The sequence below is a fragment of the Cricetulus griseus genome (genome assembly GCF_003668045.3).
Source record: "Cricetulus griseus strain 17A/GY chromosome 1 unlocalized genomic scaffold, alternate assembly CriGri-PICRH-1.0 chr1_1, whole genome shotgun sequence".
NCBI lineage: Eukaryota > Metazoa > Chordata > Mammalia > Rodentia > Cricetidae > Cricetulus > Cricetulus griseus.
Window position 1 is genome coordinate 157,850,135 of NW_023276807.1, and position 25,207 is coordinate 157,875,341.

The 25,207-nt window shown below is 44.0% G+C and overlaps 1 protein-coding gene across 7 annotated transcripts in view; it reads left to right on the top strand.

Moving 5' to 3' along the window:
• Nucleotides 1–25,207, top strand: part of Septin11 (septin 11) — a 149,953-nt gene that overhangs the window by 30,733 nt on the left and 94,013 nt on the right. For all 7 annotated transcript variants that reach the window (XM_027388444.2, XM_027388445.1, XM_027388443.1 and 4 more), the window contains exon 2: nt 15,946–16,060. In XM_027388444.2, coding sequence (XP_027244245.1) covers nt 15,946–16,060 — 115 coding nt within the window. The remainder of the gene's footprint in view (nt 1–15,945; nt 16,061–25,207) is intronic.

The following is a 25,207-nucleotide window of genomic DNA, read 5'->3' on the forward strand; positions in this document are numbered from 1 at the left end:
GAGGAATTTAAAGTGTAGGAAAAGGCTCAAGAGAAAATTGTAACATGAATAATAAAAACCCAGAGACAGATACTGGGGTTGAAGCTGAAGATCAGAGAAGCAAAGCAGCTAAGCCACTGATATTTACCTCTTCCTCAGACCCAAGGGTTGATCCACTGAACCTCAGATTGCATCTCTAGATTGCTATGCTCTCCTCAAAGTGGCTGAAGACAAATTTTTCCTCTCAAATTTATACCTCTCAAATCCTGAGATTAAAGGCATGTGATTCCAAGTGCTGACTGAGATGATCTTTGTGTGAGCTGTTTCTCTTTGGGACTGGATCAATTTTGTGTAGCTCAGAGTGGCCTTGAACTAACAGAGATCCATCTTTCTGAGTCCTAGGATTAAAGGTGTGTGCCACCACTGCCTGGCTGTATGGCTTGTGACTAGTTTTGCTTTCTGTACCCTCAGGCAAGCTTTAATAAATCATAAGTAATATATCACCACAGAAAATCACTGTTGATTTTCATCAGCAAGAGAGCATGACATCACATAATACGTCCATTTGTTGCACTTATGGAAAAATATTAGTACCAAAGTAGATGACAACTGGATGTGATTTCCAGGGTCTGGCAAATTCTTGTCATGGTTCTGGAGGTCACTGGAAGGTCAGCACACTTAGTGTTCTGTATTGGTGCCATAGTGGCAGGTGACTTGAACTTTATTCCCAATTTTGAGCTCCAGAAAAGTGCACAGTAAACAATGTGAGTAGAATAAAATGCCTTCAGAAAAGGGAGACTGACTAAATAAAATATCAACTGAAACAACTTAAATGAAATTCCACTAAGCCCAGCCTGGCCCAGGCTACAGGAACAAGTGTTAGTCAGTGAGGATAAAATATTGCTAATTACTAAAGTTTTTTTTATTTATATTTATTGTGTATATGTGTGTACTTGGTGGGAGAATGCATGTGTAAGTCAAGAACAACTTTGTGGAGTTGATTCTTTCTTTTCAGTTTTACATGGGTTCTGGGGATTGGACTCAGGTCACTGGGCTTTTGTGGCAAGTGACTTTGTCCACGGAGCCATCTTGCTAGCCCTATAGGTGTTTTTCTTTTGTTTGTTTGTTTGTTTGTTTGTTTTTGTTTTCACATAAGCTCAGAACTGTATAATAGTGTCCCATCAGGAAGTGTGTGTGTGTGTGTGCGCGCGCACGCATGCATGCACACATGTCCAATTTTAAATACTCAAGCAATAAGCATCCTTCACTTTTCTTCTAACAGGATGTGGGAATGGATCTGGAGATGGCGTCTTTTCCCCAAAGGCTCATCTTTTCTTTTTTTAGTATTAGCTTGATGAGGTGGATGATTTCTTGCATGTGGGAGGTAGGAGTGTGGAGAACAGTTGTTCTCCCTCAACTGCCCAGAGAGGTTTGGCTGCACCAGAGTGCTTGTTCCTCAGTGAGGGGTCTGTCAGAAACCGATAGGAATTTCCATGCTTCAGCATGTGGTTTGAATCAGTTGGGACTGCTTACTGCGTCCCGCCTTCCTCTGCCCTTCGTGCCTCTGCTTCTTCCAGCTTTATTAAAGGATGTGAGGGGCCTTGGTGATCTTATGTAGCAAGAGGAAGAGTGGTTGCTATGGCCTGCTTAGCCTTTGATCCATGATCCTGAGATAAGAAATTTTACTCCTTTTTTGGTTTTGGTTTTGGTGATGGGGGCCATGTGTAGCCCAAGCTGACCTTGAATTCACATTCCTCTTGCCTCAGCCTCTGGAGGCCTGGGATTATATATGTATGCACTATCACCGAGGCCCAGACTTTCTGCTCTTCTGTGTGATAACAGTAAGGAATCCATTCCAGCAGTAGCTGTGGACTCTCTTCGCAATCTTCTCTCCCTTCCTGCCTGGACCCAGCCCCTTAGCTCCCATTGTTCTCTCCATGTAAGCTCCCACGTGCATCCTGAGCTCTGGACCATGACGGAGAGCCTTTACAATTCTCCATCTCACAAGATAGTGTGATACCCCAGTGGGCCTTTGGGTTCTCAAGCTATGGTCAGCATATATCCCTGTCATTCCTGTCTATAAAAGGCTACCAAGAAATATCTTTCTAGACTCCCTAGGACTTCTAGTACCATGGTGACAAGGACTTTTGCTGCAGCCTGCTTTTTACCGAATCTTACAGCTGTTGGGGGCTGAGATTTGGAAGAGTCCATGCTGCAGTCTATGTTTATGTCTTGGTTTGTTCCACTTTGCAAAACCTCACTTACACTTGACCTCCATCAAATATGCCTGAGGCATTTCAGCCCATACCGAGGGCTGTGGGTCTTCTTTTCTTCATTGCTACTCGGTCACATTTGTTTTTTGTTGGACAAAGCAGGTCATATAGACTTTATGACGATTTAGTCTCTGTGTTCGCTGTCTGTAAACATACAGCCTTTGTTCCAGATGGAATGTATTATGGTATGTAAAGTTCAAAGTAAGATGAATAAGAAACACTGAATTCCTGCTCTCAAGAGACACTCTTCTGGGGCTCCGACAAGTCTGAAAACTGAGTATACTGGTAGTTGTAAGATGTGATAAATGGCCTAGATGTGGTGGACATTTGTGAAATAAAAGGAAGTCCCAGACAGTTCCTAAAGAATGCAGTGTTTAGTCTACAAGTTCAAGGATGCACAGAACTTGACATATGAGTGGTACAAAAGTGGGCCTCCTTGGGGAAGATTTGATTTTAGTTGTGCAGTGTAAGGCATGAGTGGAGATAGACTCGGAATTGGGTAACACTGCTTTAAACTCTGGCTCTGCTGTTTAATTGAGTTTTTGTTTTTCCCATCTGTGAAAAGGGGCCAAAAACATGTGCCTCATAGGGTTAGGAAGTGGGAAGGTTGTCTTAAGTACTGGATCTGGTACTTAGCTGTTCCTCGGTGGTGGCAGGAGGAGTGCACTGATAACTTGAAGGGTGGGTGGTGTGGCAGCCTCAGGGATCCTGTCTTCTTTTGCAAGTGCATGCCTGGTTCTAAGCTCAGTAGGTAGGGGTCTGTGCTGCTGTTGTTTAAGGGAAATGTTAGATCCCTCCTTTTTTTTTTTTTTTTTTTTTTTCTTCTTCTTCTTCTTCTTCTTCTTCTTCTTCTTCTTCTTCTTCTTCTTCTTCTTCTTCTTCTTCGGGTGGTTAAAAAAACATGGTAGAATAGAACTTGGGATCAGAAAGATTGTCGCAGAATATTTTTTTACATTGTGTGAAGATGTGTTGCTGTGATTGGCTTAATAGCTGAATGGCCAATAGCTAGGCAGGAGAAAATAGGTGGGACTTCTGGGATGAATCTAAGCACATGAGAGACTGAAGATGTCAGACATATGGACGGTAGAGGAGAGGTAACTGAGCCATGTGGCAGAACGTAGATAAATAGAAACAGGTAATTTAAGTTATGAGCTAGTTTGGAGAAAGCCTAAGCTAAGGCCAAACTTTCATAATTAATGACAAGTCTCCATGTCATTCTTTGTGAGCTGGGGACCCAAGGGAAAGTCCATCTACAAAAGGTGGCTCACCTGTTAAGAGCACTAGCTGCTCTTGCAGAAAACTGGGGTTCACTTCCCACCACCCACATGGCAGCTCACAATCATCTGTAACTCCAGTTCCAGGGAATCCAACATCCTTTCTGGCCTCTTTGGGAACCAGGCATACACACGATGCATATACATGTACACAGTCAAACACTCAATGCTCATAATAGTAAGAACAAAATCCTTTTTTAAAAAGGGTGTGGGGGGAACTTTTGTGAGTGTTCTGGCATTCGTGACCACTTCTTTCAGCTGAGCTGATTTTCTACCCTGGTGCCGGATCAGTAGATAAAGCATAAGACACCTTTGCTAGTGACTGAGGTGTCACCAGCTTCTCTGTCCAAATACATCTGGTTTTCCCATGGTCTTCAGCTGTCTGTGAATATTTCTGTTGCAGTGTCTCATGAATTAGTATGTGGTTCGAGTGGGAGGAAGTTGGACTGGGAAGGATCCCAGGAGGGGCTGCCAAGCCTCATTTCCCTACCTTGTGGTTGCAGCTGCCACATTGTGCAAACCCTGCTCCTGGTCACCACTGGCATTAGGCACAGTTGTGGCAAAAGGGGTTTCTAAACTGTGGAACTATGATTACAGAAAGATAGGTGGTTTGATTCTGTCCATGTAGACAGGGTTTGAGGCTTGGATTTTTCTCCTATTCAGATGGCCAGGGTAGTTCTTATTTTTGCCAGTGTTAATTGTCGATTACTCCCTGCCTGCCTGCCTTTCACTTTCACTACTTGGATAATAGTTATTCTGATAAACCACTTGGCAGTGGGAGTGTTTAATGGCAGCTACTTGGACCAGTGCCTAAGCCTTATGTTAATTCTGGACTTTTGTTCACCCTGGGTCGGTTAACTTTCTCACAGGTGCTCTCTCTTCAGAAAGTAGGAAATCAGTGAGGGTCTCCTGCTGGGCTGTATCATCTTTTAGGCCTTGAGTTCAGTGTCATCCTTCCCTGTAACCGTGTTCTCAGAGGCGGTCAGGAATAGTAGTCCCCTCATAGATCCCCTAACTTAATCAGTTAATCTGAGTGTTGCCTTGTTCACTAAGTTGGAACCTGTGATGTCACATGTATTTCAGCAACTGTTTTTTAGAGCTGATAGGGTTTTTACAGAGTTATTGTCTGTAGAGAAGTTTCCCTGTGTTCTGCTGGACCCCCCATGGTAATTCAGGCACATTACCTGATAATAATGAGAAAATAAAAATACCTCTAAGCTTAAGTGGCAAAGGAGGGTGGAGGGCACTGTGGGAACATTCTTGCAATCCAAGCAGGCAGCCTGGGAAGACAAGGCTTGTTTCCCATTAGCTGATCAAGACAAGAAAGCCTGCATTTACAATCACCCAGCAGTAGCACACACCAAAACGTAGTGCAGCCTTTTGGGTCTCCCTCCCTGAGCACCCTAACATATATGTGAGAAAACCCTTTAGCTGGCTTGCTTTCCTAGCTAGACAGGTGCTTCTTAGATGTGCCATTAAACTTGAAAGGTAGAAAGTTGCCTTTCTGCTACTGAGAGTGTGGACTCTGAGGTCCTCTATTTGACAAACAGACAAAGAAAGCAATGAAACCCTTCAGTGCATCTAGAAGGACAGGGGTTATAGCTGCAACTGACAGAATGCTTTTGCTCGGCCAGGTTCTCTGCAAGCTGTGCTCCCCCCCACCCCCACGGGAAAGTTTGCATCAAATAGCAAACTATTTGGGTGGCTGCCCAGCCTGGTAATGTGGGCTAGAGCTTTGGCTAAAAGACAATTCTACACTCTAGAGTCCTTGTTCTGCTAGAGGGATGGGAAGATAAGTTCATAGCACACTGGGTGGGAGAAAACAGAGGAATCTTCCCAGCACGCCTGCTCACTGGTGGTTTCTGGTGGATCTTTCCACACAATGCTTTAGCATGCTGTGTCAGGTCCCAGTGTGTATAAAGGTCCACTGCTTGGATGTGTCTTTGTGACATTTTATTCCAAGCATTTAGCAAACTAAACTGTAAACCCACTCTCAACTCCCAGGGCCTCAGTTCCTAATGGTTCTCCTCCAGTTCATTCTTCCTGTGCCTCTGGACTTCTTTTTTTGATACCTTTATGGACAGATTCAGCATTTCTCTCTCCTCTAATCTCTAGTCATTTCTGCAACCACTCCATTCTATTTCTGTGCCTCTGATCACAGCTGACACCCTTTACGGGAGGACTTGGCTAGGTGAACGTCCATTGCCTAACCCTATAAACTTTGTACTATATTTCATCATAAAACACTTGGAAGTTATTCTCTCTTATCTTACTGGCTTATCCTCTGAGTAATCATTTAGTCCCCATGATTCTGGTCACATAACCAGCACCTGTGTATTTGCAAATTTCTCTTGAACTAGATTCTTTCATAATCTACAGCCAGTCAGTCATTGGCCATGTAGGATTGTCACATTCAGTGTAAATGAGAAGGGGACACCACACTGACCTGGGCCAATCTAGTTTGCTATTCCATTACTAATTTCCACCCTCTCTCCAGAAGATTAGTTGTATTCTTTTCTGAATTGAGGAAAAAACATTCTTGATTATGTCCCATCCTGATGCATCATTCTCAGGTTGAGGGAACCTTGAGATGGCCCACAACCCCAGCTGCCTAGGATATACACACAGAGTCGGTCTCCCAGGACTTGTCACCATGGTGAGCAGGTTTAGTTCTAAATCGGTCCACTTAAAAGTGGAGATTCCTGATGAAGGGGACCCCAAGTGAGAGAGCTACTCCTGGAAACTTTCCATTGCTGGCTTTGAAGTGTGTGGGGAGTAAGGAGATGCCTTGGGAACTGTGACCTTTGCAGCTAAGCTCACTCTCCAGTAAGGAGTAGCACCTTGGGTCTCCTGGCTTCAGGAACTTGAATCTGTCAATCACCTGAATGTGCTTGTTTGTAGTCTTTGAAAGCTCAGCCCAGCTCAGCCAGCCTGTGGTGCCAGCCTTGTGGTCTCTTGAGCAGAGACCCCAGCCCTGTGATCCCCAACTCATGACCTGTGAAAGTAAGAGGGCTAAAAGCGAGTGTGTTCCAAGTTTCTAAGTTTCTGATAATGTGTTACATGGCAATAGAAATGAGTAGGCACCCCCAATTTTTGCAGACAATCTCTGTTTCATCCTGGCAGTGACTCACCCGGACCTGAGGCTAAGACATCATGACACATTGACAAGGGCTTGTGAATTTGAGCGGTAATCGTTGAGTGAGTGCTATTTGTAGAATAAGGTCAGATGTCCATTAGCGTGTTTATTTCCTAAGAATGTATTTATTATACCTTGAGATATTTTGTGTACAGTCCTTTGGTTTTCAGGTGCTACAGTATGTCAGAGAAGACTGGGTCAGCTTCACTGAAGGAGCTGACTTTGGGAGGAGAGAAGTGGCTAGGCTGTGACTGAAGACCAACCCTGGTATCTTTGCCCCTGACTTTCAGAGTTGGCCTCACTTGTCGTCTCTGGGAGCTTGCCAGTCTGTGTTCATTACCTCCCTCCCGCCCTTTACCAAAGTAAATGGTATCTTTGAAAAAGGAAGTGCTAATTTATGTTCGGTGATAGAAACAGTGGCACAGGGAAGGAAGTGTCCCATCCATGCTTTATTATTTGCTGATTAATACATTCGGTGAATGTAATATATGAACTAAGCCACAGTGTTTTTGAAACAGGAAATGCTGGGGAACGGATTCATGAACATGGGGAATAGAGTAGTGCGTAGAGTTGAGGGGGAAGACTTCCAGCTGACTCCAGCCTCTTGGTTCTCCTGACGGTGAATTTACCCGGTTTCGGAAACCCAGTCTAAAAGGCATAGCCTAGCATAATGCAGCAGGAAGGACCAACACGACCCCAGACTGTATAGCAGTTGTGTGGTTAGAGACCTGGTAAAACTCAAATGCAGCTGGGATCCCACTGGAAGGCCTGCAGGGTCTGAAATGATGGATGCTCTGTGTCGTGTGCATCAGCGTACCTAGGTAACTGTCATGGAGAGGCTGTGACAGCTGCAGCATCTGCCCTTACGCCTTGTGCCTGTGTAAATGCTTTGTGCCTGTTTGTCATGCCGCTTCCCTCCCACCCTTCTTCCTCCAAGCGTTATAAAATGTGTAAGCATTCCTGGAATGCACACATGGGCCCTATCATTCCCAAACATGGGACTTCGAGCTCGTCAGCACTTTGAGGATTTGTCAGGCTCTTGCAGGCGCTAGTCACCCAGACTCCAGTAGAAAGGCTGTGAGCTCTGGAAATGTAAGAAACAGCTTTTTTTGTTGTTCTTAATTCTTGGCTTCCAATTAGATTGGACTTCTTGAGTTTAAACAGACTTTTTGAACATTAGATTTGGAAGGAAAGTTTTGCCCCTGCGTGTATGTCTTTTTGGGTCATCACACTGGGCAGTTATTTGCCCATGGGCTATTTTATTAATGCTCTCCCCTCTTGGATCTGGGGTTGGAAGCCAGTACTGGGGCTCAGTACCCTTGGATGCTCCTGGCTGAGATCTGCCTTCCAGTGGTGTCTTTTCCAATTGGTGTTGAAAAATCTAATTTTGGGTGGAATGAAGCTGAAATGCTAGCCCTAGACAAAACAGCTGGGTCTAAGGAAAGGTGATTACCCATCCATTCAGCTGTAGGTCGAGCATAAAGAAGACAGAGTAGAGACTAGTGTGGTGTTTTCAGGCCCTGTAGAAGGCTTTACCAACAACCCATCTAAGCTCTGCTTCAGTCTGTGTGTGGTGACGGGTGAGACAGAGCTGGGGCGTTGATTCTTCCAGTGCTCTGCCTTTTCTTGGCCCTATGCTAGGGAAGAAGCCAATTGTACCAAGTTTTTATCTTCGAGAACTCCACATTGGAGGCAGGCCTGAGTGAGCTCTAGTTGGAGAAGGTTAGGAAGAGGGAACACTTGCGAATGCCTGACTTTTTAGGTGTAGAAATAGAAACTAGCTGGTAGATTGCAGCAGTCATATTAGTGAGAGAGCAAGGCAGGAAATGTTTGGTCAAGGAAAAAAAAAAAAAAAGGTATGGTTGGGAGCAATGTTTGAGGTATCACATCTGGCCACAGATGGGGAAGCCAACTTGGTAGGGAGGATTTAAGAAGCCCCCACTGACAAAGTCAGAGTCTAGGGGAAGGTGTGGAAGGGGCCAAATGCGACTCTTGTTTTTCTCCACAGGGACTATATAGATGTGTGCAGATTTTATCAGATGCACACTCATCCCACCCCTGAGACCTGGAAAAACATAATTCATTCCTTTTCTGCAAAACTTTTAAAAGAAAAAGTTACTAAGAAGTCACCCTTGGGGGCTAGAGAGATGGCTCAGCCGTTCAATTCTTACAACCAAAAGTAAAAGATTAGCTAGCTCTTGGAATTGGTGCCACTCCTCAGAGCTCTTTAGGATGCTCCCGGGGCTGGCATTTACCACTGGTCCACCTGGCTCTGTGACCTGGGAACAGGCCCTGGACACCCCTTTTACTTAGTCCCAGCTCCAGCTGGGTTTTGAAGAGAAACCAACACTGTTTTCTTCCCAACGTCCCTTCCTTTTCTCCAACTCGTTCTGCTGTGTGTGTGGAACAGTTTCCCTGGGAATTTGCTTGGCTACAGCCTTTGGATTTCATGGTACAGATGACAGGCACATTTGCAAATGCTGTCCAAATCACCCTAAAGAATGTGACCCTCATGGTAATGAGAAGCTTGAGACATTTTATATTTTGAAAGTCAGCCCAGCAATGCTTCGTCTGTCTTGAAAGGATTCCGTGTGGGCTTCATAGTTGTGGTTTGGGTCAGTAATTCACATTCCCCCGTTTCCCCTGTTATTTGGGAACTGAGTGTGGTTCTCCCATCTTCACATCAGTCTCTTAAGAGAGTGTGAGACTGACTTGGTTCTCTCTGCATTGTAGTTGATAGGGTACGTGCTTGCAGAAATAGAGTACTTGGGGGGAAAGTGACTCTCCGGCAGTTTGTGAGGTTAGGATTTCTTCAGGTACTGGAGAGTGGCTTAGTCACATTTTGCAAGAGAATCTTCATTTTCTCCTCAGCTGGCTGGCTGTCATCTGTACTCTGGAAACAGAGCCATCAAACAGAAACTCCCTAAAATGAAAAGGCTCCTCTCCCTTTCCCCCACAAGGGTGTTTTCTTTGGGAAGGAGACAGCAAAGGAATATGCCCTACTTATCTATGCTTTCCATTCATGCTGTCCTATGGGTATGTCTGTGTTTTGCTTGAAGTTGTATGTATGTTCTTTTAGGACTTAAGTCAGTCATTTCTGCCTCCTCTCGAGGCAGAGAGATTCAGATTTCCAGAGAGATTCCTGGTTTTCACTGAATATATAGCCCACACTTGAGTCCATTGGAGTCAACTGCTTAGTATTCAAAAATACTTGGGTACTATACATGTCTCTACATATGGTAGGTAGGCTGGCAAATTTACTTGAAGCCCGAGTAATTACATGAGTTATGAAGTTGCAAAGCATCCCTTGTTTTCAACTTTCTGACCAAGGCAGGGTTTCCCACTGCTGCCCACTCCACAGTTACCGGCCCTATTTCCTCACCAGCAGATCCTTGGCACTTAGCAACGGCCTGTACACATTAGGACTTAGTGAACCCATGGTACCTCCATGGCTGATTGACTAGCACCCACTTGTCCCCTTAGATCGACAAGTTCAACAGGTTGGGGGCACTTTGCATCATTACTTAGTGTTTTACATGGTGTCTAGCACTAGTTACTCATCAGTGTAAATAGTGCAAGATGAATGAAGACATCAATAAAGAATCATTCTGATCCCTGACAACAGATAAACAACTCACACACGAGCTATCAGGTTCCTTCCCAAAACTTTTGTGAATGACTGCAGACGCAGGGAGCGGACAATTGTGAAGATGAGGGTAGAACATTCTCCCCCCTTCCTCTTTATACCTCCTTTCCCCCTCTCCTTATTCCTCTTTCCTCTCCCTCCCTCCCCTGGCTGGGATCTAACCAGGATGACTGAGAGACTCTCCAGACACCATCTCTTGAAAAGAAGTTGTCTTGATGTGGCAGTCAGAACTGTGCTCCCTGGAGTTTCTTCCATGTTGCCCTTTGTCAAGTGACAGTTGTGGACTTGGGTATCTCCTATTTCCAGACAAATGAATTCTTAGAATTGGTGGTAGATAGGACCTGGGACTTTACTTAGAGGGTCCTTTGGCTGAATTAAAGGCCATTGGAGACTTTGGCAAGAATGCAGTCACTATATCTTGTACACAAAAATCTCCAGTTTGCTCTCCACCCACATAAATTATATCACAAATAAAACTTATATTAAGGAGGAAACCCTTTTTGACCTTAAAGGTGAAAACTTATCTTGTTTTCATAATTTTAATTATAACAAAACATCACCGTGGCAATGCACTCTTGCTTCTGCCTACTGCTAAGGGTCAGAGGGTATGGGCAGCTCTGCAAACCACATCTGATGCTCAACTGTTTGGTTTTAAAGTAAAATAGGGGATACCACTTGGAATGTGGAGAATAGAGTCCATCTGGGCACATCAAGCTCGTTAATTCTGAGAGTCTGGGATGGATTAAAATAGAAGCAGAAGTGAGGGTGGGGAATGCAGAATGGCTTCCAGCCTTGGAGCCGTTGATGCTGTTAACACTGACTGCAAACAGGAATGTATCCTCCGTGTTCCTCCAGCTTTTCAACAGAGCTTCCTCTCTGAAGGTGGATTTTCTCCATGCCAGGGTTCTCAGCCTCTCTCCTGCCTTCTTTTTGTTCACTTTGTCCTTCTGGAGTGGTTTTAATTTATTGATTAGTCCAAGAGCTTTGCTGATCAGTTTCTCCTGCAGTGTCTAACAGCCATCATGGAACTAATTCATTTCAGATTTTAGAATTGGAGCTGTCTCTCCCTCCCGCTTCACTCAGGAAAGGAACTCTTGTTTCCCGAGGACCATTAAATGCAACCCTGCCAAGTGCCCTATTTCCCAAAAACCCAAACAGGGGGTTTTTATTGGTGACAGAACAAAGACAGAAAGCAAATAGGAAAAAAAAAAAGCTGGGGTTCAAACCCAGGTCTGTCAAAAAAGAAGGCGTGTCAACACCTAGTTCTGAGCATCTCTAAAAAGTGTGTTCCACAGGTCCACGTTGCAGAGCAGGATGGGAAAGCCCAGAGTTGACAGCCAGATGGAAGGAGGCGCACAGGGCAGGGTGTGGAACACAGTTTAGAGAGCCGCTCAGAACTAGGGGTTGACATACATTCTTTGTGGTTTTTGTTTGTTGTTTTTTGAGACAGGGTTTCTTTGTGTAGCCCTGGCTGCTCTGGAATTCATTCTGTGAACCAGGCTGGCCTTGAATTTAGAGATTTGCCTGCCTCTGCCTCCCGAGTGCTTGGATTAAAGCTGTGCACCACTACCACCTGGCTTCGACACGCATTCTTATATATGCTGTCTTATAATTCTTTCAATAATGAAGCCAGCTGGGCATCTCTTAGGAACTTTAAGATTTAAACTCAGGGTGTACATTCATTGCCAGCTGACCTCTTGGACACATGTAGCTTTCACCTGGAAATGCTCCTGCAAGCTGTGTACTTGCCTCACTAGTGTATCCAGGGGACTTCCCAAATTTCTGGAGCTGAAAGTTACTCCTGCCTTTCCCATGTCCATCTGTCCAGATGGTATTTATCACTTTATCACCAATAGTATTTTATATTTAGTATGACCTATCTACATTGTAAGACTTCTTAGAGTTGGAAACAGTGTTTATCAATGATATAAACAAAAACAACACACTTCTACTTTAGGTGAACAAGTGATTACATCCAAGAAGACATGTTCCAAAAAGAGAAAAATGAAATAGTCAAATTACAAACCGGCTGTTTTGTGTGCTCACTTTGGGTCACAGCTCTGTTAAGGATGGAGTGGGCTGTGGAATTCACCTAGTAACAAATCTTTACCAGCTAGATTAGCAAGGGGGATGTTAAATCAATTAAGGTCTTCTAGGCGCTTACTTAGTGGCTTCATGTTGCTACTTCTGTTTCCAAAATGGTTAAAACTAAGCCTTCTATTATAGGCTTCATGTGCCATGGCTGCAGAAATCAAAGTGTGTTGACTTTGCCAGGGCAGTGAAAATATACTGGAACGGGTTGCCCATTCCGAGTCTCAATTTTCTTCCTTACGATTGCCAAAGAACTGGGATTTTAGAGAACTTTTGTTCTTGTTGTTGTCATCTTAACATATTGGATGTCTACAGTACCTGAAGGCATTGCAGTGTCCAAGGCTGCCTGGCAGCATCATAGATCAGCCCGCACTATCGAAGGCTGAGTATAAGGCCAATGGCTGTAGATGCCTGTAAGGCTTGGCCATGTCAATATTAAAGATATGAGGCCCTTGTAGGTGAAAGGAAATGGGAATCCATGTTCTCCAATGAGAAGATACCTGGGTTTGTTCCAGGCTCTGAAAGTGACTCATCCAGGTGTTAGTGCTTCCTGGTGAGATGGAGATCAAGTGAGAATGGAGATCTGGACAGCCTTGAAATGACAGGGAATTTGGAGGGAACCTGTGGGTACTGAGACTCCTTTGTCATTGAGGTAGAAAGGAAGGGTTAGGGAGATAAAATCAAGGCACAGAAGCCAGGGGAGGCTGTGAGAGAGCAAGGGAGTAGCACTGGTAAGACTTGAGAATTGAAGAGTGGACCTCTCCATTGCAGGTAACTCACTGATAGAAACGGTACTCTGGGGGAGGGCGAGTTAGGTGGACAGGCTTTCGGTGCTGTATCAGTTTGCAGTACAGATAGGAAAAACCAAGAGAACTACCAGAGGCTGGCCAAACAGGGGGTAGTGTGGATGAAATTTGGGAGTCATCTCCGGATGTGTATTGATCATGTGGGAATGTATGTAGTTCTTTGAAACTTGGAGCACTAGACTCAGAAGAGACTGTGTGTTTCTTAGTGAATTCTAAGATGAGTGTCGAGTGTCATAAGTAGGACTTCATTTTAGTTGTCGTATGAGTCACCAGGTGAGTTTTTCAGCTGGCCCTTTAGTCACTCTGTTCCCAGTTCCTGAGCTGGGTGAAGAACTTCCTGTTTCCTTTTTGCTCACCACACACTGATGGGCAGTGACTCTAACACTGGGAAGAATTTGGCTTAAATTATAAAATTTAAAAGGTATGTTTAAAACCTTAATATATTCCATAAGACACTCTAAGGACAAAGGACATAGCTTTAAATTTCAAAAATTTCAAGACCAGAATGTTTTATAACCCTACATTTCATGTGTGGTTTTCAATGGGTTTAAAAATACTCAGTGGGTATGTGGGCGGTTTCTCGTGTTTTGGGTAACGGTGAGAATATGAGATGCTGAGCTTTGGATTCTGGGATGGGAGCTATAATTACTAACCAGTGCCTTCCTGGGATTGGTTTACGGGTGAATATTGGGTATCTAAAATCCAGCAAGCCAGAATTCATAGCATCAAGCCCTACTTTCCCCCTGGAAGTTAAATTTGTGACTGGCAGTAGAGGGAGCCTAAGCGTGTGTCTTTCCTGGTCTTTTTCCTGCTTTGTGACCATTCACATGTGAGACAGAACAGAAGTGAAGGCTGGTGTGGTGGCTTCTCCAAGCCTGGTGCCCAGCATCTACCACACAGCTGCTATGGAAACATTTCTAAATATAATATAGGGCTGACTTCATATGCTCCTCCCCCACAACTCAGCGGATGTGGTAAACACCCTAAAAATACCTATGTGCTGAACTTTTGAGGTATCAGAAAGGAAGGGGCAGGCAGGCACAAGGACCAGGGCTAGAAGTCCGGCACTGTTGGAAGGCTCGCTCATCCTCCAGGACCATTGCCCACTGGGCCTGTCTGCAAAGCTGTTTGGTGTGCGGTGCCCCGTGTTGTTCCACTCAAGGCTAAGAGCTCGCTCTCTAGTCCTGTATTTACTGTTGGCAGGTTTCAAGGAAACTATTCATAGAATGACATCTGTTCCCTAGCCTATTGGCTTCAAACCTGCAGCTGCTACCATACAGGCAAGGGCTTGAGTTTCGATTGATTTCATAAAATCAGAATTTTAGAGCTGGTATGTTCCCAGTTTAGTGTTCACAAAATCATCGCCATCTATCCTGGCCTAAAGAAGTCACATATCTGTGCCCATGTAGTAACCATAGGAGTTTGAGAATGGAGCCTGCTCTGGTTACTAGCAGGTCATTATTTTCACACTCATATTCACACAATATAAAAGAGGAATAAAAAAATCTTTTAAAATTGACTAAGTGATTGTGCAAAGCTTTTTCTGTTTTTACTTTAAAAAAATGAAACTGTGAGTCTGGAGAAGTAGCTTATCTGTTTGGTGAAGTCCCTGTTGAACAAACATGAGGACCTGAGCACCTACATAAAAATTCAGGTGATGTGTACTGGTAACTACAATGCTAGGTGGAGACAGCTGGGTTCCTGAAGTTCACTGGCCAGACAGCCCAGCCTGTCTGATGAGCTCCAGGTTCAGTGAGAGACCCTGTCTCAAAAAAATAATGTGGAGAGTGACTGAGGAAGCCAGTCAAGACAGACCTCAGGCCTACACACACACACACACACACACACACACACACACACACACACACACACACACACACACACACACTGTGTGTGGGGGGGGTGTTAATAAATCAGTAAGTCAAACAATGAGCTTTTTTTTTGTCACCCAAATTCAGTATTTTGAATACAAGATCTGTTGGTGACATAACGAACACCAGCAATCCTGTCTCCCAGAAGGCTTTGCATGTTCAGCTTCCAGACTTGAAAAGCATAAGATCCTATAATTGATTGACCATTGGCGAGTTCTGTTTCTCAGGAAAGAAAGCCTTCATAGTTGCTCTCCAATGCTCGTGGGATGGGCTCCAAGTTGTGGAGATGGTCAGCACTATCATCTAGGACAGATGGGTCTCTCAACTCCTATGCCTGCCCCCAGTCCCTGCTTGTCCCCTCAGAGGAGGCCCGCTGTGTGCAGAGCCTACAGAAAGAAGTGCCACTAAGTCTGGACAGTAAATGGAGGAGATGGAACTGTTTTGTGTGTAGAGAAGTTTTAAGTACATTGTAATTTGGTGGTTACAACAACAGTCCTTAGTTGTAGCCCTCTATATCTTCCACTGTGAGCATCTCAGAGCCCCCTTTGTCTGGAAGAGTGTTTGCATGTGTAGAAAATAAATGGAAAGTTTTTCTTGAATGTCGGAAGCTATTAAAATGTATTTTAATGTCACCTATCGAATATATGAACTAGGCACTTGTAGGAGCTCCTGTTTCCTGGAACTGTACACTTAATGCAAGGAATGAAGCCCCCAGGGAGGCAGTCTGCTTTTGGAGGGAGGTTCTGGAGTTGGTAGTCAAGCCAGGGAAGGCACGGGCACCAGGACATCTCTGTGTCACAAGGACCATGAAAGGAAAATCTGGTGATATAGTTCATGGCCTCATCAACACTTCTCTTCTTAAATTACAGAATGAAGAACTTCGGAACTTATCGCTTTCTGGCCATGTTGGATTTGACAGTCTCCCTGACCAGCTGGTCAACAAATCCACTTCTCAAGGATTCTGTTTCAACATCCTGTGCGTGGGTAAGTGAGGGTGTCCCCTCTTGCACAAAAGGGGACATGTTTATGGGGCAGGAGGATGAGGTGATAGTTTATTCCCCATTTCCTCCAATTTAGCAGGGTAAAATTGCTTGCCCTGGGCGGCACCATTATGAAGATTCAGAGCTGTATTTGGTAAATGCTTTGTAATTTTGTGGTGCTACTCAAATTGTCTTTATTTCTGTCATGTGGTCATGCAACTGGTCAGTTTTGTTATAAAAACATTTATTGTCCTTTTTCGTGGAGAGGAGTCACTGGACCCTAACTGGACTACAGGAAGTTGAAAGAGCTCAGGTACGTACTGGTAAAACATTCAAAAGCCTTTAAGCCAGTAGTTCTCAATCTGTGGGTCTCAACCCCTTTGGGGTGGGGTCACATAAGATATTTACATTACAGTTTATAACAGTGGCCACATTACAATTATGAAGTAGCAATGAAAATAATTTTATGGTTGGGGGTCACCACAACATGAGGTATTAAAGGGTCACAGCATTAGGAAGGTTGAGAAACACTGCTTTATGCAATGTATCCCTGGAGTCCCTGCCCCCTGACTTCTGTGAACAGTAATCTCCTGGAAGCCTTGTAAAGACACACAGTGAGCTAGGAAGAGTTAAAATGACTCTGACACCTCAGTAAACTTTTGCTCTCAGGACAAAAACAAATAAAAAAATCTAGAATTCTACTTTGTGTCTGACCTGCTGTCCTTAAATTGGGATCTAAATTTGACCTTTGTTTTATTCCTTGTAGACAAATCCAAAGAGATCTGACTCACACCCTCACTGTGTTTTATTCAGCCCCGCCCCCAACTCCTGCAATGTTCTGCTGTAACCCAGGTCATTTCTGGCCTGGGGGTGGGATGTTCTTCCTCACTCTAGCTACCTCCTTTAGAGAAAGGTGGAAAGGGGTGACAAACAAGAAAATCAAAATATAAATCTGTTATCTTGATTAAAAACTATTCCCGAGACACCCTCACTGAAGACAGTGAGCTTGTTTGTGGTTTGGAGTTTTGTTGCCACAGTTTCCTTTGCATCCCCTTCAAGACATCACTTTGAGACAGACGAAAGCATCTCTCTGTGTGGCCGAGTGAACTGTCCCCCCTTCTAAAACTGACAGAATGGGTTAGACTGACTTCTTGGCTAAGTGAAAGGAGGTAAATTGGAAAGGTTTGCCCTCAGTGTGAGAAGCACGCTGGCTCACCCGGAGCAGAAGCAGTTGGGGAGGGGGTGCGTTTCTTCTTCTGGAGCCTGCTACATGTAGCCAGTGTGAAGGGGGTATGAAAGTCAGCAGTGTAGATGTGACAGTTGGCCAGCACTCTGGGCCAGTTTGTTCTCTGGCAGTATGTTTTAAACTGTGGCTAAGAGAATGGCAGGAAAGACGTGGCCAAAACAGCCAACTCATGTATCCCTCTGTGTGTGTGTGTGTGTGTGTGTGTGTGTGTGTGTGTGTGTGTGTGTGTGTGTGTGTGTGTAAGCCTTTTATTGTTGAACAGGGGCCTCTTGAGCTCAGTTAGTTCTACAGAATGGCATAAATGAGTTGTCTTTTGATACATGCTCCTTGCAGAGCAGGCAAATTAGTGTAGCAATTTGCTGGTTTCGTATTAAAATGTGCACTACATTATAATTCTGGGCCAATTACTATTCTGACTTCCCTTTCAAGCCTCCCCAGATCCCTTTCCAAAATGCTTTTGTGAATTGATCTGAGAATTGCTCGGTGCTTGCTGCACTATAGAGCAGAGCTGTCCTGGCTAGAGGGCCGGATCTAACTGGGTGGATGGCGTGCAGCGGCTTAGTGACTGCCGTAATATGTGCATATGATTGAAAAGTTACAAAACTCCCACCTGAATTTGTATTCCTCACAAGTAACCCTGGATGCTTCTAGGAGCTACCCACCTCTTTCTCTCATAAGAAATTAGTCTGGTGGCTTGTAACACAACCAATACATTGCCTTTCAGTTGTGCAGGCAGAATTCTGCATTAGTCTGTGGGTGGCATTACCTATAGGAGCATTAGGGGGGAGAATGAATCCCTTGTTTTTATTATTTCAGAGGATGCCTGCATTCTTGGCTCTTAGATCCTTTCCCTTATCTTCAATGGAAGCAAAGCATTTCTTTGGTTGTCATTCTTATAATGGGAAATTCTTTTTCACAGAGAATTGGAGAAATCCAGTTTAAATGTAGCTAAGATTGCCTTCCCCTTGCCAGATGGTGGTAGCACATACCTGTAATCCCAGCACTTGGAAAGCAGAGGCAGACAGATGATCTCTGTGAGTTCGAGGCCAGCCTGGTCTACAGAGTGAATTCTAGGATAGCCAAAGCTACACAGAGAAACCCTGTCTCAAAAAAAAAAAAATTATATATGTATATGCCTTCCCCCTAATATAGGCTAAGGAAAATAATGCATTAAATTATTGAATGATAGAATTAAGAACACTTAGCTCCAGGACTGGGGACATGGCTCATTAAGCAAACACATTTGCTACACAGGTGTGAGGATCTATGTTCAAATCTCTAGAAACTCCTGTATAAACTTGGTACATAATGTAGGCTTCTAGAATCCCAATGTATCTCTTTGAGATGGAGATGGAGGCCAGGAGTTCATGGGTCAGCTAGTCTGGCATGCACAGTCAGAAAACAACAGAGACCCTGTCCCAAACAAAGTGGAAAGACTAAGGTTTTCACACATAGGTGCTGTCACTGACACTTGTGGATGTGTGTATATACACACATTGTGTTCACAAACACACACAGAACACAATGCCTCCTGGGATGGAAGTATGTGATCAGAACACTGTCCACTTCTTGATGTTGCTTGCTGGTAGCTTGTTTGTGTTTATGCTTTTCCTCCCTGCAATCTGGCTTCCAGCAATTACCAGCTTAACAGCTAGGGGAAGGACCAAACCATTCCCTGACACAGATCACTGAACATCACAGATTTTTCTGAGTGTGATGTCACATGCCTAGCCTGGCTGGGAGTGGAGGTCAAAATGCAATGGCTCCCTAAGGAAAGAAAGGCTTTACCAGAAGGGAGAGGGGTATGGGCCCCCCATACTGGACAGATAAGGATCCCAGGTGCACAGGTGTTTGGGATTTGGTTTACACAAAGGATACACTGTTTAAATACTTTCAATTGTTTTCACTCCATAGTAAATCTCCATACACTTCCAAAACAGGGTATGCAATTCTTCATATTTTCCAGATTTCCTTTCACTACAGTTTGGCTGTGGTTTGAGTCTGTCCTCTCATACGTGTTCCTTGTCCGTGTTGTCATGCCATCTACCATTCTTAGGTCCTCATTAGCAACATTAAGGCTAACACCATGCCTTCAGACCTCCCCAAATGTGAACTAAGCAGACTTCCTCTCTATAAAATTACCCTGCCTTGGGCCTTTCATTATAATAACAGAAGTAACATTATAGTAACATGAAGTCTTTGGAAGGAGGTGAGACATGTCAGTATAAACCCTAGCATATCAGAAGCCAGGCTCACCCAAGCTCTTCACCACAGGTATTTTATAGCATCAGCAAGAACAGACTCCTATGATAAGTTTGTTAGAAAGTGCTATAGCCAATCGGAATATTTGGAGATCGAGCACATGGAGGAGTAGGAGCCATATTTGACTTGAGTGTCCATGGAGAGAGTCCCTTTTCATCCCAACCTGTCTATTGTACCTTTCATACATTAAACCACCCACGATATTTGTAGCATTATTTTACTTTTTTTTATGTTTTTGATTTTTTGAGACAGAGTTTCACCATGTAGCCCTGGGTGTCCTGAAACTCTCTTATGTGGACCAGGCTGGCCAGGAACTCAGAGATCTGTCTCTGCCTCCTGAGTGCTAGGATTAAAGGTGTGCACCACCAGGCCCCACCTCATTTTACTTTCTTGTGAGGAATATAAACAGGGATTGAGGGTTCAGCAAAAGTTGTGATTCCGTTAAGGAACTTTTTTTTTTTTTTTTTTTTTTTTTTTTGTCAAAAGGCTATTGAATCATAGTTTTGTTTTGTGAGTTGTAAACAGAGAAAATAAATCGGGGCTGACACTGATCTTGACATAAACTTAGTGTGTTTTCAGAGCTATAGTGTTATCTGTCTGCCATTAGAATCCTCTGATATTACACTCTGCGAGTAAGTGCAAGGGAGAGAGACTTCACTTACAGGTTGAGACCCTGGAGTTATTGGTTCTCCTCTCCATCTTGCTTATGTTAAGTCGTCACCCCCCACCCCAGCTCCCAAACTGCACTTTGCTTTAAATAAGGCCTTTCATATACAGGAGGTATTTTAGCAAAGAATCATCAGTTCTTCAAGCTCTTGTCACAAGTTTAGATTCCTGTACCTGTCATCATTCTCTAAAATGATACCGATTCTCTCAGAGGTCCCATTCATTCATTGGCAGAGTGTCAGTTCTTACAAACATATGAAGATGAATGAGAAGCTGTAGCCATCCCTGTCTGAGGAGGAGCTGGTTTGAAACAAGAGTCAGTAATCTATTTTGAAAATGGATTTAAAAAAAAAAAACAAAACAGAAAACTAAGCTTAATTGTTTTGAGGGGATGAGAGGAGAGGAACAGAACACAAACAAATTTACAATTGCTTTAAACAAGTCTGCAGTGTCAGGTTCTTGTCAGATCTTCCAAGTCTTAGTCCCACCTTTTTCCAGGAAAGGCTATGAAACAGCTCATAGAATAAAATGAGTGAAGATAAAGTTGACCCTCAGAAAATAAGTGGAAGATCAGGTTAGGCTCAGAGCTCATAGCCCGTTGCCAGGCTTGTCTGTAACAGTTACATATTATGTGCCAAACACAAGTTAAAAGTTTAATGTGTGAGAGATTTACTAAGTAAAAACCAGAAATAATCATTTCAGACAAAACTCACCTTAAAAAAAAAATTCGTATAGATTTTTCGGAAAAGAGGTTATTGGTGGATGTTGTGTTCAGAACACATCCCCAAAGTCCAGTCAGTAGAAGCAACAGTACATCATGTTGTGTGGTATGGTCTTTTAAATCCCCTTGCAGGCTGGCACTATTATGCCAAAGCATGTTTCATTAAAGGCCAGCGTGTGAGGAGTAATAACATAGCTTTCAGCTGTCTGATTACCCGGCTCTGTCCAATAAACTCTTGGCTCTTTAAGGGAGGCAAGCAGACCCTTGCCTATAGCTGCTTGCCTGAGTGACCAGGCTTGGCAATTAGAGAGAAGGGTCTGACTCCGGCATCAGTGTGATTCATCCTGCAGCTCTGGCTGTTCTTATTGTCCACCCAGAGTGAGCCTGAGAGTGAACAAAAGGGTGGGATAGCTTTCCCCTGGGATGTTCACCACCATTGGCAGAAGCTGCAGAGAGCGCCTCACCAGTGGCTTCCATTACTCTGGCCACCACACGCTCAGACAGATGAGCTGACAACAGAATAGCGACCCACGGAAAAGCCACCAAAGTGGCAAATCCAGTAAAATGCTCATCCACATGACCATTTTGACTCTCTGTTCGCATGAACAGATACCTCCTCTGTGCCTAGAGCTCCGATGTAAGCTTTGAAAGACTGCAGAGTTGGTGTTGTCACTGCTTTTCTGAAGATGTCACTATGTTTGATGGGAGCTGGATCCTGTCCTTAGCAGGTTGTCAGTTAATCAGTGCGGTGGTTTGAATGTAATTGGCTCCCATTGGCTCATAGGGAGTGGCACCATTAAGAGGTGTGGCCTTGTAAAAGGAAGTATGTCATTGTGGGGGTGGGCTTTGAGGTTTCATATATGCTCAAGCTGCGCTTAGTTCAGTTCACTTCCTGATGCCTTTGGATCAAGATGTAAAACTCTCAGCTCCTGCTCCAGCACCATGTCTGCCTGCAGGTTGCCATGTCCCACCATGATGATAATGCTCCAAACCTCTGAACTGTAAGCCAGCCCTGATTAAATGTTTTCCTTTACAAGAGCTGCTGTGGTCTTGGTGTCTCTTTACAGCAATAGAACCCCTAAGACAATCATCATGCAAGCAAAACACTCAGACACATCAAATGAAAAATAAATCTTTTTTTTTTATTTACAAAGGAGGCAGAAAAACCAACATGTTTTTGCTTTATCGGAACTTCAAGGTATGTACAGAGCTTTGCATTGGAGGTTCAAAAAACAGTGCACTGAAAATCTCCCCTATGCCAGGCATGGTGGTGTGTTCCTCTAAGCCTCATGCTTGGGAGGCAGAGGCTTAAGATTGAAAGTTTGAGGCTTATCTGAGATATATAGTGAGTTTAAGACCTGCCTAGGCTACAAAGCAAAACCTTGTCAAAACAAAACAAGAAATAGCACATGCCTTGAGTTCCAGCACTCTGAGTGGCAAAGGTCTGCAGATCTACATGAGTTCAAGGTCAGCTAGGACTACATAGTGAGAACCTGTCTCAAAAATACAAGTCAAGCAAAAACTGCTGAAGAACAACAAACCCAGGGCTTGGGGTGCAGCTAAGTGGTAGAGCACTTGTGTAGCCTGAAGCAGACCCCAGAACTGCAAAAGTTACCCCTCCCCTTGGTTCTGTGGCCCTCTTTACTTCCTGCTGCAGCTTCCCACTGACTGCTCTTGGTGAACCACACCACTGCTAGTGTTGGTGTGTCTAATTACAGCTCTTAAAAGTGCAGAGCATAGAGCCAGAGAGCCAAATGCATGGAAATTTAGTGGAAATTTTTTTTGTTGCTTTAATCAGTTGATTAACTCTGTGCTATAAGTAGGGTCCAGAATGCTCATTGTTCACAATTTCCACCGTAATGCAGACAATCATTAACCACGCCATGTTTTTTTAAAAAGATGATGGATGGTATTCCCAATTCACGTGTGCTTAAGTAACTCTCAGCTAGTAAAAGGAAAGAGTAGTTGTAGTCTCAGGTAGCCTAGACTCCTTGCCTTATAAATGGAAGTTTTATTGCTGTCCCCAGAGAAACATGAGAGAGAAGTGGGTCACTCTATGACAGCCTTTGACACGATGGATACTTCTGGGATAGGGGCACTGCTTGCCTCTTTGCTGATGTCCTGCAAACACAGTTTTCTGGGAACCAAATGGTCCCTGTGCAACATGTGCTCACAGTGGCGTGGGCACATGTGAGTCCAAGTCTCTTAAGGGGAGAATGCCCTTTCTTATCTGTGTCCATCACATAATAAGTTTGTTTTGCTCATGGCTAATTTGTGAGGACTCAAATCATGGCCGTGGCCTGGGGAAGGGCCACTTGCAAAGAGGCAGAAGATTGGCTTATGTTATTTCTATACTGTGTGTGTGTGTGTGTGTGTGTGTGTGTGTGTTACTATGCATGAGAAAATGCATATTCAAGAAAGTAAGGAAGACCAAACTCACTCTCAAATACTATCCAGCCAGACGCAGAGCCATCTGTAATGACATCCAGGCAATAACTGAGGTGCAAGCTATCAGAATTTTTTTTTCACCCTGTCACCCCCTCACCTAGACTCATTAGCATAGTAAGCACTCAAATACTAGCTCTATAACTCAGTTTCTGGTGTTTTGCCTTTCTGTATCAATCTGTTCTCTTCTCCTGTATTCCCAGCTAAAGCTCCGTCTCCACTGAGGCTTCTGTGTATTCATAGCCTTCCCTCCCTTGTCTTTTCAGCCTGTTTACTTCTCTCTGTACACCTTTCTGTTTTCATGCCATGGCAGCATGTCGATTGTCTTTTATTCAGAGATGTTCTACTTGGGTGAGACTCTCCTGTAGCACTGTAGCAATCAGGCCTCTGTGGTTGCCTTTGGGTCAGAGGCCAAGCTGTAGAGTTTTCTGTGGCAACTCAACGAGGTTACAGGGTAGAAGGTGTGGCCTTGCTCATGAGAAGAGTGTGACTATGGTAGGCTCTTCGAATGCTATTCCCATTCTGGTTGGTATTTGATTACATTCTGGACCAGATTCTGAGATATGAGAGAACACCGGATCAGCCTAGTTCATTGTTGTATTCCTAGAACTTGGCACAGAGCTGGGTACATAGTAGGCACTGGAAAAATACTGGCTAATAAGGGAGGAAATTCTATGATCTTAGACATATCAGGGCCTCAGTGGAAGAAGCTAGAGTAAGGAAAATGCACTCAAGCAACATTTTACCGAAGAAATGAACCAATGAATCAATCAAAGCAAGCCACATCAGGCTGCTTATCAGAAAAAGGCCAGTCAGAAAGCCCTGTCCCACTTTACACTGTGTTAAGAAGCAGTGATTACAATTGAGTCTGAGAGGACATTAAAAATGTGCACTATGGCTAGTGCATCTTGAGTTCTACCTTCTCTTCTTGATAATCATATCTAAACTCAACCAGCTTCGCCAGCGACAGGCTCTGTTCTCTGTCCCATAGCTCCAAGACTAATAGATGAACTGAAGTTGTAAGAGATTTTTGCTTGGTCCTACAATGAAGGCTGAGAATCCTCAGTGGATTCATCCAGGCTTCACATTTGTACCCCACTCCCGACCCCTGACAGGTTGATACAGTTGTTTTGGTGTCCTTCCCTCTGCTCTGTGCATATGAGGAGCCCAATACACATCCTTGGCTTGAAATCACTGCAAACCAATAAAGCCATTGCTTCAAGTCCTGTTTAAAATAATCATCATAAATATGGCCTTGAAATTCATAAACTAGTGTTTGTTATCTTGATTTCAGCTCGGCAGAGGGGAGGAAAGAGCAGAGGGGGCAGAGAGAGGGGGGAGGGAGGGAGAAGAAAGAGAAGAGAGGGAGAGCAGAGACTGACCAAGATGCCCAGCCACAGTTATAATAGAGTCGGAATAAATGTAAACACCAGGACCATATATACTAGGTTAAAACACTGGCTCTGCCTCTTTACAACTGACTTTAACCAAGATAATTTTAGGAGCCTTAGTGTTCTTTCTGCCAAGTACAGGAAACTTTGGTGCCTAGGTGGGGGGGGGGGAACAAGTAGTATAAATGAGGGACTATGTGGAACCTCCTATCATGGGCCTGGCGCAAAGTAAGCACTTAGAATCTTTGGTGGTGATTGTTACCGAAGAGTTGTTTTGAAATATATACATTTTTTTAAAACATTAAATCTACTAATGTATCTTTGCTTTAGTAATAAATTTTACAGACTGGTTCAAGAGAAAAAGAGATAATTTTTAATCCTCATGGTATACAGAGTGGCCATAGGCAGACTCACAAGTAC